Here is a 12915-nt window from a genome sequence, read left to right as displayed (position 1 = left end):
TTGGTGTTTAGGCCTATGCATTTGGAATGTATTTTTGTTCACTACTAGCAGAGGGTGCATTAACACAGGATATTGAGTTTTTTTCGCTGAAAAGGAGAGTCAAAATGCAGGAAAATATATACAGCATTCTATAAACGCAGGTATCCTGAGGTATTTTTTTTTTAAAAGTTACAATGAGCAATAACCCAGACTTGAACCACAAGAACATAATTACTCCTGTTTCTTTGAGCCAATCGTCTTCAGTGTCTGACATTTGTGTTGTTCATAGATCATAATATTTACATAGCCGTTGGTAGCATTGCGAGATTCAAAGAGAAATTGAATTTGAAGAAGTAAAACACAGGTATCCCTGTGCATGCCATCTAATTAAAACTCTGAAACGTTCTTTGCTCGATTAAAAAAAGAGAGATCGTAGTACTGTGGTAATGTGGTCCCCTGTATAAAGAAGTGCACTCTGAATTAGTTTTATACATTACTTCCTCTGCAACAGGCCGTCAGTGGTAAGCTAGAATTATGCAGATACATTTTTCATGTCCATTGTGGCAATGCTACAGTAATGTGATCTGTAATGGTGTTGTCTTGTACGTTAACATGCTCTTTATGTTTGTCACTAGAGATATTGGAAAATGTCCGTCGTTGTCCGGGGTGGATTAGCCAATGTGAAAACGAAACGTTGGTGCTGGCGAGGCAAGGCGTTTTGCTCATTTAGCTAGCGATCCTTATTCTAGGAGTTATTTTTCTAAGTGCATTTCCATTGGAGGGCAGCGAGCGTAGTGAAAAAGGGGCAGATTCTAACTTGCTGCCTAAGTAAAAGAGTCCCAAGTAAAAAATCTGTTTTGTTTACAAAAATAGTTGGCCTTTTAAAGTTGTATAGCTGATGATTTTCTGCCTCTTGCGAGGGCATGCTATATTGTAGGATGCTTGATGGTATGGGTTTTTAAGTTTGCTTGTCTTTTTTCCCCTCGACTTTGTTGTGTTCATCTTAGCTGCCTGATTTTAATTCAGTTCCTCTTAATGAGGGCTAATAGGTGCCTGTCAGGAGCAGACACACGCTTTATAGGGAGTGGAGTTGCATGGTTAGTTTTGGTTTATGTGAAGCCTGTGTTCTCCTCGTTGTTCTATAGACCTGCTATAATATTGATTTAAAATACAAAAACGCATTTACATAATTTTGTTTTCCAACTGTACCTCCACTGTACCTTTATTGTTTTGTAGATCAAGCAAACACTCATGTACCTCAGGTATGATAAGGAGGTGAAAAAGGGAAACATTGTTCAGGCCTGTACATTTAGAATGCATTTATGTTCCGGCCTATGCATTTGGAATGCATTTGTGTTCCGGCCTATGCATTTAGAATGCATTTGTCTTCCGGCCTGTGCATTTAGAATGCATTTGTGTTCCGGCCTATGCATTTAGAATGCATTTATCTTCCGGCCTATGCATTTAGAATGCATTTGTCTTCCGGCCTATGCATCTAGAATGCATTTGTCTTCCGGCCTATTCATTTAGAATGCATCTGTCTTCCGGCCTATGCATTTAGAGTGTTAATTGTCTGTTAGATCCAGTGCAGTGGCCGAGCGGTATGGCCAACCACCATGTTGTTGCTGGCAAGTTGTTCCAATGTGAATTTATCGCTAGTATAGTTGTGATTTAAAAAAGAAAACTAATATAATTTGTTAAAATATGTTTCATGCTGAAAATAATTGTTCTGACTTGCAGTTCATGCAGAGATCTGTCGCCTGTACCTGCAAAATAATTAGCCTAGTTGGCTATGTATGTTGGCCTTAGGTTAAGAATAATTTTGTTACTCTAATACTGTAACCCACAACAACAAAAAAAGAAAACTCTGAACTTTTAAATATTGTATTTGTGGATACAAAATAAATAGGTCTCTTTATTTACACAGTGTTCTCCAATTCAAAAGACACCTCCTTTCATATAAATGATAAAATAGGTGAAGTTATAGGTGGATGACATCACCGCTTCCGTGAACGGCAGGTCATGCCAGTCAATCTGAGGGTAAGACGGAACGCGCCCAAGTTCTCCTCAGATGGAGAATGAAAGGCCTGATATGGGGGTGCGCAACGACGGCCGACCTGTTTGCAGGGTTCATGCCAAATTCTGCTTTTAATTATTTAATTATCCACCAAATTTTGATAAAACTATGAGCTACACCTGTAGACTGCACATGCATACTATTTTGAAAGCTTACCCCAGACGGATGTGCTAAGGGGAGAAAAAGGCTGCACACACATTGGGCATTCAGGAATGACAGCGTGCACCCCAGTCTGGACTATTCTTAAATATATAATCATGGATATGAGTGCATACTGCCTTACTGAAGTATTCAGCCTCTACCACTTTAACAATTGATAAATGACTGGTGTTTTAGAAACATCGATAAATAAGAAACATTGCTCCAAACCTTAGCATTCAAATCCTGTGAAGTTTTAATCCCTTACGTAATATAGCTACTACAAATATAATAAAATGAAATAAATGATGAGGACATTGTAGCACTTTACATTGTATGATCAAATGCACGAGTAACCTGTTCTTACAGGCACTGCAAATATTAGGCTGTGTAGTATATTTTCCATAGCGTTTTCCATAAAGATCACACATGTATCATATATGGCAGTGTGCTCTGTTTCCGTTAGGGGTGTCATACATATGGCAGTGTGCTCTGTTTCCGTTAGGGGTGTCTGCTGAGCCCAGAGGAACAGGCCACCCTGAGGGGTACTGAGGGGAGAACGCCTCCAGGGTCGGACCGCTCCGGAAGGGTCTAGGGTCAGTCTCTGTTAGCACAGTGGGATTATGGGATTATTATTTAAAGTGGAATTACTCCAGGCCTGATACACTCCCCAGGGGTTGTTAATGAAATGCAGACCTCAGGTCTGGCTAAATAAGAAGTTCTGTCGGACTGGTGTCTGGAAATTACCCGAGCTGCCCAAAGACACTAAACTAGTCTTTCGCTTAAGACTTGTTTAGCCACTGAGCTGCCGCCCGACAGAAAGGTGTGCTTCTCACCCGATTTACATTATTTAGGGGGTCTCGTCCGGGGGTCCCTGTCCCGGGGATCCCTGTGATACTTACTGGCCTTTTAAGGCTAATAATGGCCCGCAGTTCCATGGCTGTGCATGTCAGCTTTGAATCTGAAAGGGCTTTTTCAGTGAAGGTGGAGACTCTCCTGAACTAAACTGAATCTTTACCGGGACCGTTTCTGGGGCAGCCTGCACCCCAGTAGAGGAGAGTCCTCTAACATTTAAGAAGTCTGTGGCTTGGTGTGGCTGTGTTTTCAAAAGGAGGGTCGCTGGGACATCTGCTGTGCTGCTCTGAGGACTCAGCCCACTGTTTCATCACACAGATGATGGAGATAATCTGTACTCTTACTGCCATAAACTGCAAAAGTGCACCTGTAGCTACTGTCTGGGGAAAGTTTTCAGTTTGGAGTCTGAGCTCTGTCTAAAGAAATACTAAACTGTTAATGATTTTATTGGCGCCGATCTTGATTGGTTAAAGAAGTGACCTTAGCGCTTTTACTGAAGAAGTCCTCCAGAATATAACTTTATCAGCAAGCCTAGAGATAGTAGTTCCACATGAGTTCATTTGAATACATTTAGCCTACATTACTGTCTTTGGAGGTGCTTGGCTTTAGCATACAAAAACAAAACCTTGCTTTATCTCAAACTTTCCTTAATTTTCTATCTATTTTTGTATTGAAATGTGGAAGTGTTTTTTTAAATTTGCCTTTTTAGCCTACCCCCTCACACTGTTTTACTACCTGAGATCATAAACCTCAATGAATCTTTTGCTCTATTACGCTTCAGGATCACCTCACAGAATGGGTCTTCTAGCCCATCTTGTCCTTATCGGTTAATCTAAAATAGTTTTGTGATTAAGAATATTTGTTTATCAGTTTATCATTACTGAAGCACTTGTTCATCTATACTGGATGCTGTTGCTCTACATTACATAGTTCTCCATAGCATGATAACGACACACATCATCTTAAATAGGCCGTGAATGGAAATAATTCTGGTGCGTCCTGTTTAATGGGTGCAGTGCTGGTTCCAATTTATTGGGCGTAGTTCTGTTTCTTGTTTAATGGGTTTAGTTCTGGTTCTTGTTTAAAGGGTGTAGTTCTGGTTCTTGTTTAATGGGTGTAGTTCTGGTTCTTGTTTAATGGGTGTAGCTCTGGCTCTTGCTTAATGGGTGTAGGTCTGGTTATTGTTTAATGGGTGGAGCTCTGGCTCTTGTTTAAAGGGTGTAGCTCTGGTTATGTTTAATGGGTGGAGCTCTGGCTCTTGTTTAAAGGTGTAGCTCTGGTTATTGTTAAAGGTGGAGCTCTGGTTATTGTTTAATGGGTGGAGCTCTGCCTTGTTTAATGGGTGTAGTTCTGTTTCTTGTTTAATGGGTGTAGTTCTGGTTCTTGTTTAATGGGTATAGCTCTGGTTCTTGTTTAATGGGTGTAGCTCTGGCTCTTGTTTAATGGGTGTAGGTCTGGTTCTTTTTAAATGGCTGTAGTTCTGGTTCTTTCTAAATGGGTGTAGTTCTGTTTTTTGTTTAATGGCTGTAGTTCTGGTTCTTGTTTAATGGGTGTAGCTCTGGCTCTTGCTTAATGGGTGTAGGTCTGGTTATTGTTTAATGGGTGGAGCTCTGGCTCTTGTTTAAAGGGTGTAGCTCTGGTTATTGTTTAATGGGTGGAGCTCTGGCTCTTGTTTAAAGGGTGTAGCTCTGGTTATTGTTTAAAGGGTGGAGCTCTGGTTATTGTTTAATGGGTGGAGCTCTGCCTTGTTTAATGGGTGTAGTTCTGTTTCTTGTTTAATGGGTGTAGCTCTGGTTCTTGTTTAATGGGTATAGCTCTGGTTCTTGTTTAATGGGTGTAGCTCTGGCTCTTGTTTAATGGGTGTAGCTCTGGTTCTTGTTTTAATGGATGTAGCTCTGGATCTTGTTTAATGGGTGTAGTTCTGGATCTTGTTTAATGGGTGTAGTTATGGCTCTTGTTTAAAGGGTGTAGCTCTGGCTCTTGTTTAATGGGTGTAGCTCTGGTTATTGTTTAATGGGTGTAGCTCTGGCTCTTGTTTAAAGGGTGTAGCTCTGGCTCTTGTTTAATGGGTGGAGCTCTGGATCTTGTTTAAAGGGTGTAGCTCTGGCTCTTGTTTAATGGGTGGAGCTCTGGATCTTGTTTAAAGGGTGTAGCTCTGGTTATTGTTTAATGGGTGTAGCTCTGATTCCTGTTTAACGGGTGTATTATTTTCTTGCAGGGAGCTGGACAAAGGAAACTCAAGGAGACCCGCTTGTCCTGCTGGTGAGTGTGAAAGACTCACATTCCCTGCAGTAGTTCCCCCTCCTGTGTCTGGTGTGTTTCTGCCAGAGACCCGGTTGAATTTTCAACTTTAGCTGCTTCTGTCAGGCAACGGCAGGAAACGTTTGGCTACCTGCATCACAGGAGACCCCGTCCTCCTGTACTGTCAGTGATTTGATTATACCTCCTGAATCACAAAATACCGATTTTCATTCAGGCCCTAAATATCTCAACTAGAGGGACAGGAATTGGGTATGGCATGAACAGACACATCAAGAGCTTCTACACCAGGGCTGCCCAACGCTGTTCTTGGAGATCTACCATCCTGTCATTTTTCACTCCAGCTCTAATTTGACACACCCAATTTGACTGATTAGCTGCTCAACCAGATCTCTAGCTGGTGAATGAGGTCCAGTGTCCTGCATGCTTGGTGTGGGAACTCCCCATGCAGCGAAGCGACTGTGGCTCGTCTGGGATCCCTGGGAAACCGAGTCCTAGAGATGACAGCAGGCTGGTGTGTATAGTAACTGAGAGTCCCAAGTCTCTTTGACTTTGACTTGGAGACTGAAGTGGCTGGGCGCAATCCCACAATGCCTCACCAGGGAAAGCCGGGGTCATACGTCAGACAGGATTCCTGGCATGCAGTTGTGTCAGTGCTCCCTAAAACATAATAAGTGACAATGATGCCCTCTATTACATAACCTGGTAATGTTTTCCAAGCATTGACCACTCTGTTAAAAATGCTGGCTGCTATGAATGCGGATTTTAGTTTTAGCTACATAAGCACCTGCTTTCTTGTCCCATGTGGAAATGGAATGTATTTTAGAAAATATACAGGCAATACATGGGAAAATGAAATTAATTCTCATTTCATATATTGGGATATTTTATTTAAAACATGTATCAAATGCTGCATAGTTACTGAATATTTTCATTCAATTCCAGTTCTGCATGGGGCCATACAGTGTGTTCTGTAAGGGGCTGTACAATGTGTGTTCTGTTAGGGCTGTGCTGTATGTTTTATGGGGCTGAATTGTGTTTTCTGTTGTGTATAAGGACATGCAGTGTTTGCAGGACCACATGCTTGGAACAGCAGGATTTTAAACTTGCCAAAATCTGTGTGTATTTTCACACACAGTCCTTCAGTATTCGCTTGACTAGACATTGTGAACAGCTGGATATGACTGAGCTAAATAGTAGTAACTTAACCAGCAATTCATCACTTGGTACTTCATTATCCACAATAGCAAGTTTAATAGCTAGCTAAATACCTGAGAAGGATGTCGTTGCTCCGCCATGGTCCCAAGTAAATGATGATGTGCATGCCTTGCCTTCAGTCAGGGGAGGTAAACACGGCGCATTCCAATGACACTTTCGTCCGAGTGACCAATAAAGTCGCCCCCTTCCCTTCACCCCGCCTCCACGTCAAAATCGTGCCAAAACCCCAAGCGCGAGAAAAACAGAATCGTAATCGTAAAAAATGAAATCGTACTCGTAAAAAAATTTATCGTAAACATGAGTGAGAAAAAACAAGTGCAAAAAAAAAAAACAATTGCAATTTTATTTTTACATTTGTGAATATAAGTTTTTTTGTTTACAATTCAGAAAAATGCGTTTGATTTTTTTTTTTTTGATCATAAGATACATTTCCACATCTACGCCTATGTTTTTTTTTTTTTTTTTTTTTTTCCCTACGCGGACAATACTTTTGGCACAAAATTGACTCCATAGACGAGCCCCAAATAGAGAGAGACAATGTCAGCAATCTCGTTCCATATAGCCAAGGACATGATTCCCATTTGTACATATATAAGGATTATATAAGGATTCAGAAAGCTAATGAAAACATTAGAACCAAGATACGAGTTGCCCAGCAGGAAATATTAATCTTGTTATTTTTCACTAATTTGTGAAAATTGATTGAAACAAGAGTAACCAAGCTCTAATGTTTTACAAGCCATATCATATGGTGGCATAAGCATTATCTGTTCTTGACTTATTTTTGTATTTAATTTAAAATTTTCTCATAATGTTATATTTATTTTTGTACTTTGGTATTTGAGATTTTTCTTATTTATTTTTTAATTATGATTATTTCACTGTATTTTCAATTTTGGTTAATATTGAAGAGCACACCTTCAAGAGTTGTTTTGCACAAATGTGCAAATATTGTGAGTTAAAAAAATAAGGCTCATACCCTGCTTGCTACAGTGGCTTCTTTTATTTTGAGATTATTATATTTTTAAATACCTGCATGCAAAAGTTCTTTATTTTTTTTGATGATTATAATTGCTAAATAAACATTCTGGTTTATAATATAAATCGATTTGGTCTGGTTCAGTTTTATTCAGGAATATTATTTATAAACTTTAATACAATAAATATTGAATATCAACATTCGGCAAAAAAATATCATGATATCAAATTTAGGCCATATCGCCCAGCACTGCTGTGTTACTACTTTCAGCATTTTCACCCCCAGCATTCTGCGTTTGTATCGTTGTTCTGACGCCACTGTTTTGTGTTGCAGCTGTGCCCCGCCCGAGAGCTGAATGGTGTTCAAAGCGGTGGATGGCGTTAAGGTAAGATGAACAGGCAACGGGATAAATTTACGAAATGGGTCTCGTCTACAGCAGTCACGTGACACAAAGATATAGATATATATATATTTCCCCAATAAAGCACTTGTTGCCAGGTGTGCACATGCATATTTGCTCCTTCTGAATTTCCTGAATCTGAATAGGATGTACAAAGCAGAGGGCGTGAGAAAGTCTGAGCGTTCATGGGAACATATGAGTGTGTGTGTCTATATATGAGTGTGTGTGTCTATGGAGGATCATATGAGTGCGTGTGTGTCTATATATGAGTGTGTGTGTCTATGGAGGATCATATGAGTGTGTGTGTGTCTATGGAGGATCATATGAGTGTGTGTGTGTCTATGGAGGATCATATGAGTGTGTGTGTGTCTATGGAGGATCATATGAGTGTGTGTGTCTGTGGAGGAACATATGAGTGTGTGTGTGTCTATGGAAGAACATATGAGTGTGTGTTTATGGAGGAACATGTGAGTGTGTGTGTCTATGGAGGATCATATGAGTGTGTGTGTCTATATATGAGTGTGTGTGTCTATGGAGGATCATATGAGTGTGTGTGTCTATATATGAGTGTGTGTCTATGGAGGATCATATGAGTGTGTGTGTGTCTATGGAAGAACATATGAGTGTGTGTGTCTATGGAGGAACATGTGAGTGTGTGTGTCTATGGAGGAACGTGTGAGTGTGTGTGTCTATGGAGGATCATATGAGTGTGTGTGTCTATATATGAGTGTATGTGTCTATGGAGGATCATATGAGTGTGTGTGTCTATATATGAGTGTGTGTGTCTATGGAGGATCATATGAGTGTGTGTGTCTATGGAGGATCATATGAGTGTGTGTGTCTATATGAGTGTGTGTGTCTATGGAGGAACATGTGAATGTGTGTGTGTCTATGGAGGAACATATGAGTGTGTGTGTGTCTATGGAGGAACATATGAGTGTGTGTGTGTCTATGGAGGAACATATGAGTGTGTGTGTGTCTATGGAGGAACATATGAGTGTGTGTGTGTCTATGGAGGATCATATGAGTGTGTGTGTCTATATATGAGTGTGTGTGTCTATGGAGGAACATATGAGTGTGTGTGTCTATGGAGGAACATATGAGTGAATGTGTCTATGGAGGAACGTGTGAGTGTGTGTGTCTATAGAGGAACATATGAGTGTGTGTGTCTACTAAAGCTGCGTTTCCACCAAAATTACCCGGAACTTTCAGTCCCAGGAACTACTTTACCAGGAACTAAAAGGTTCCTTCAGCCAATGGTTGTCTGCGTTTCCACCGGGGTCTAAAGTCCCGCGAAGATTAGGCAAATTAACCCACTGACGTATGAAAAAGCGACGTTGTCGTCGGTCCATCTGTCATATGATTTCTTCTGTAACCCCATACTACCACCGAAGTAGCCTACATTATTTTCTAATAACCGGGACAGCCCGGAGGGGTTTATTCCACTTATATACAACGGGTTACCAACAATGACTATATATGGTTACTTTTGTATTTATTGATTTTTATCGATTTAATCACATGGAATTGAAATATTCTTCTGCAGCCGTTTGGGCATATTTTACCATTGTCAAGCAAAACTGTCGTTGGTAGTTGAACTTGGACCGTTATGCAACAAATAGGATATAACAGACCAATAGTCAGATTGTAACTGTTTTATATATCCTCTCAAACACATTCATTATGTTTTTATGCGAACATTCGCTTTCATGTCTTGACATCCGAAGCGACAGAATGCATTCACATTTCCAATATAACTGGCAACAGCAGAAAACATGCACACGTTGTAAACAATTTGCTGTTTGATTACTTTCTCATCGTCATCGTTCTGTATAGGCTAATCGCAAAATGACAAGAATAGAACGAAAACTCGGACTTGCGTGAAAATTTAAATTAGTAGTGGTACAGCCACCGTTTGTTTTCCTTCGAAGTTACTGCTAGCCGAGCAGCGAAGTGTGCCCTCCAGATGCGAACCATGCACCATAAATTAGTCCATAGTCTTCCTGGTCTTTTTGTGGAATTGAAGAATGGCAGAGTGAAATTACGGCAGTCTGAAAAGCTAAAGGTACGATTACTAGAATTGACCTGTTATTTTACCCTGACAAAAAGTGCGGAAGGTGATTTCCAGTTTGCTTTTACTGTATCACCAATGTGAATTACGCAGAACTACCGCATACCTCACATAACTGTATCAAACGTTTTGAGTCAATTACAACGGGCTAACAAAGAAAATCCGGAAGAAAATATTCAGCAACCGAAATAATCCTTTTGAATGTTTTAGTACGTAATATGCTGTCCCAGCACGAATGCTTAGCATTTTATAAAACGAATACTAAAGCAAGAAAAGAACAGAAGAGCACACGTTATAATTCCAAGACGTTGGCAGGCTATAACCAAAAGTAGGCTACTGCGCCGCATAACATACAAGTTTGATTTGAAGTTATTATGAAAATAAATCGGTTTGCACCTGCATATTTTCAAACATGGCGCCTGAAAATAGACACAAAAAAATGCTGCGAGTACTCGACCAATCAGAAATGTTCAGTGCTGCATCTCCACCCAAAAGGTTCCTGTACTTTCGGAAAGTACTACCCCCCGAGCAGGAACCTTTTGGGGGGTAAAACAAAGCCCCCGGAACTAAATTTAGACCCTAGTTCCTGCGGTGGAAACGCACTGAGTTCCTCAAAAGGTTCCTAGTTCCGGGGTATAGTTCCTGCGGTGGAAACGCGGCTTAATAGGCAACTCAGTGAGTTTTCTAGCTGCTGCATGAGATGTTCTTTGTTGGGGTTGAAATGAAAGCCTACAGGATGGTAGATCTTCAGGAACTGGGTTTGGCAGCCCTGCAATACAGACATCCTTAAAAACAGCATGACAAAATATGCAGATTCGCACAAAGTGAGTTTGAAGGCAATATCAACTGCAGATGAAAGGGTAAAAGTGTTTATTTTGTTTTGTTTTTTTCTCCTTCCTAAACAGGCTGAATGGGTCGGGGGTCTGAGCTGCATTCAGAAGGGGTCCATGATGGAACTACAGACATTGCAGGAGGCCCTGAAAGTGGAGATACAGGTGCATCAGGTACCAAGCCACCCCAGGATTTCCTGGACCCGTTCCCGGTCTTCCTGTGATCTACTCCAGCTCTTCCTGCACCCGCTCCAGGTCTTCCTGTGATCTGCTCCAGGTCTTCCTGTGATCCGCTCCAGGTCTTCCTGTTATCCGCTCCAGGTCTTCCTGTGATCCGCTCCAGGTCTTCCTGTGAGCCGCTCCAGGTCTTCCTGCAAGCCACTCTAGACTTTCCCATGATCCACTCCCAGTCTTCCTGTGATCTGCTCCAGGTCTTCATACGAGCCGCTCCAGGTCGTCCTGTAACTGCTTCAGGTCGTCCTGTGATCTGCTCCAGGTCTTCCTGCAAGCCACTCTAGACTTTCCCATGATCCACTCCCAGTCTTCCTGTGAGCCACTCCAGGTCTTCTGTGAGCTACTCCAGGTTTTCCTGCAAGCCACTCCAGGTTGTCCTGTGATGTGCTCCAGGTCTTCCTGCGAACCGCTCCAAATTATCCCATGATCCGCTCCAGGTCTTCCTGCAAGCCGCTCCAGGTCTTCCTGTTTACTTTATGCTCCTCTACTGTTCTTAGTTTCAATATTTAATAGCCGGGAATTAAAGTAGTAGTTATGTGGTCAGTACACGCCTGGTGGGTTTTTTTTAAATCGGGTGAGATTTGCCGGCAGTTTTTAACTTTAGCATTTTTGTTAAAATTATTAAACTTAACAGGAACGCATCAGTACTGGGCAACTTTAGAAAGGTAGCAACACTGGAATTTGAACTTGAGGGTTGTGGGTTCAAATCCTGGATGTGGAAAGGCGTTTTTACCCATCACCTATGCACAGAACCTTCTATGTGTGTTTGAAAGTGTAAATGTTCAGTATAGCATCTCTGAGTGAAAGCTGAGGTCAGCGGGCAAACCAAAGCCTTTCTTTGGGATCATGGGCTTTATTACTGAATCTGGGGGTCCTGCCTCTGCCTCTGTCTCTTTAGGCTCCCAGACAGGCTTCACCTGCCAAATAGTGCCTCTCCATCCACACTGGTGCACTCAGACAGGCTTCACCTGCCAAATAGCGCTCCTCCATCTACACTGCTGCTCCCAGACAGGCTTCACTTGCCAAATAGCCCCCCTCCATCCACACTGGTGCACTCAGACAGGCTCCACCTGCCAAATAGCGCTCCTCCATCCACACTGGTGCACTCAGACAGGCTCCACCTGCCAAATAGCACTCCTCCATCCACACTGCTGCTCCCAGACAGGCTTCACCTGCCAAATAGCGCTCCTCCATCCACACTGCTGCTCCCAGACAGGCTTCACTTGCCAAATAGCCCCCCTCCATCCACACTGGTGCACTCAGACAGGCTCCACCTGCCAAATAGCGCTCCTCCATCCACACTGGTGCTCTCAGACAGGCTCCACCTGCCAAATAGCGCTCCTCCATCCACACTGGTGCTCTCAGACAGGCTCCACCTGCCAAATAACGCCCCTCCATCCACGCTGGTACACTCAGACAGAATCCAAACACAGCAGAAAGCACACCTGCCAAATAGCGCCCCTCCATCCACGCTGGTACACTCAGACAGGCAGAACCTGCCAAATAGCGCCCCTCCATCCACACTGGTACACTCAGAAAGAATCCAAACACAGCAGAAAGCACACCTGCCAAATAGTGCCCTCCATCCACACTGGTACACTCAGACAGAATCCAAACACAGCAGAAAGCACACCTGCCAAATAGTGCCCTCCTTCCACACTGGTACACTCAGACAGACTTGTTATGCAGCTGTACTGATTTCCTGATTAATCTCAGGTGTGCTTTAACACCATGGGTGCTATTCCCTATACTGACAGGGGGTGGCGCCCACAAAGGAAAGTATTTGTTCTGTTTACAAATTATTAAAAAACACCTCAAATAAAAGGAAATTATCTTCCCTGGTTTATTTGAAAATAACAGAAATGCATAACATAA

General features: G+C 42.1%; 1 protein-coding gene across 6 annotated transcripts in view; it reads left to right on the top strand.

Annotated features, from left to right (window-relative positions):
* The window catches only part of LOC135241712 (PHD finger protein 21A-like), a 59645-nt gene that overhangs the window by 2806 nt on the left and 43924 nt on the right, over positions 1 to 12915 (top strand). For 4 of the 6 annotated variants that reach the window (XM_064312321.1, XM_064312316.1, XM_064312320.1 and 1 more), the window contains exons 2-4: positions 5268 to 5311; positions 7839 to 7890; positions 10882 to 10980. In XM_064312321.1, the coding sequence (XP_064168391.1) occupies positions 7861 to 7890; positions 10882 to 10980 (129 nt within the window). In that variant the 5' untranslated portion in view covers positions 5268 to 5311; positions 7839 to 7860. Of the gene's footprint in view, positions 1 to 10; positions 2663 to 2699; positions 2791 to 5267; positions 5312 to 7838; positions 7891 to 10881; positions 10981 to 12915 lie in introns of those variants that run through there. The other 2 variants (XM_064312318.1, XM_064312319.1) reach the window with 2 other exon arrangements.

This window comes from Anguilla rostrata, chromosome 16 (genome assembly GCF_018555375.3).
Source record: "Anguilla rostrata isolate EN2019 chromosome 16, ASM1855537v3, whole genome shotgun sequence".
In the NCBI taxonomy this organism is placed as follows: domain Eukaryota; kingdom Metazoa; phylum Chordata; class Actinopteri; order Anguilliformes; family Anguillidae; genus Anguilla; species Anguilla rostrata.
Note: the sequence above shows the minus strand (reverse complement) of the source record. Positions and strands in the feature narration are given on the sequence as shown.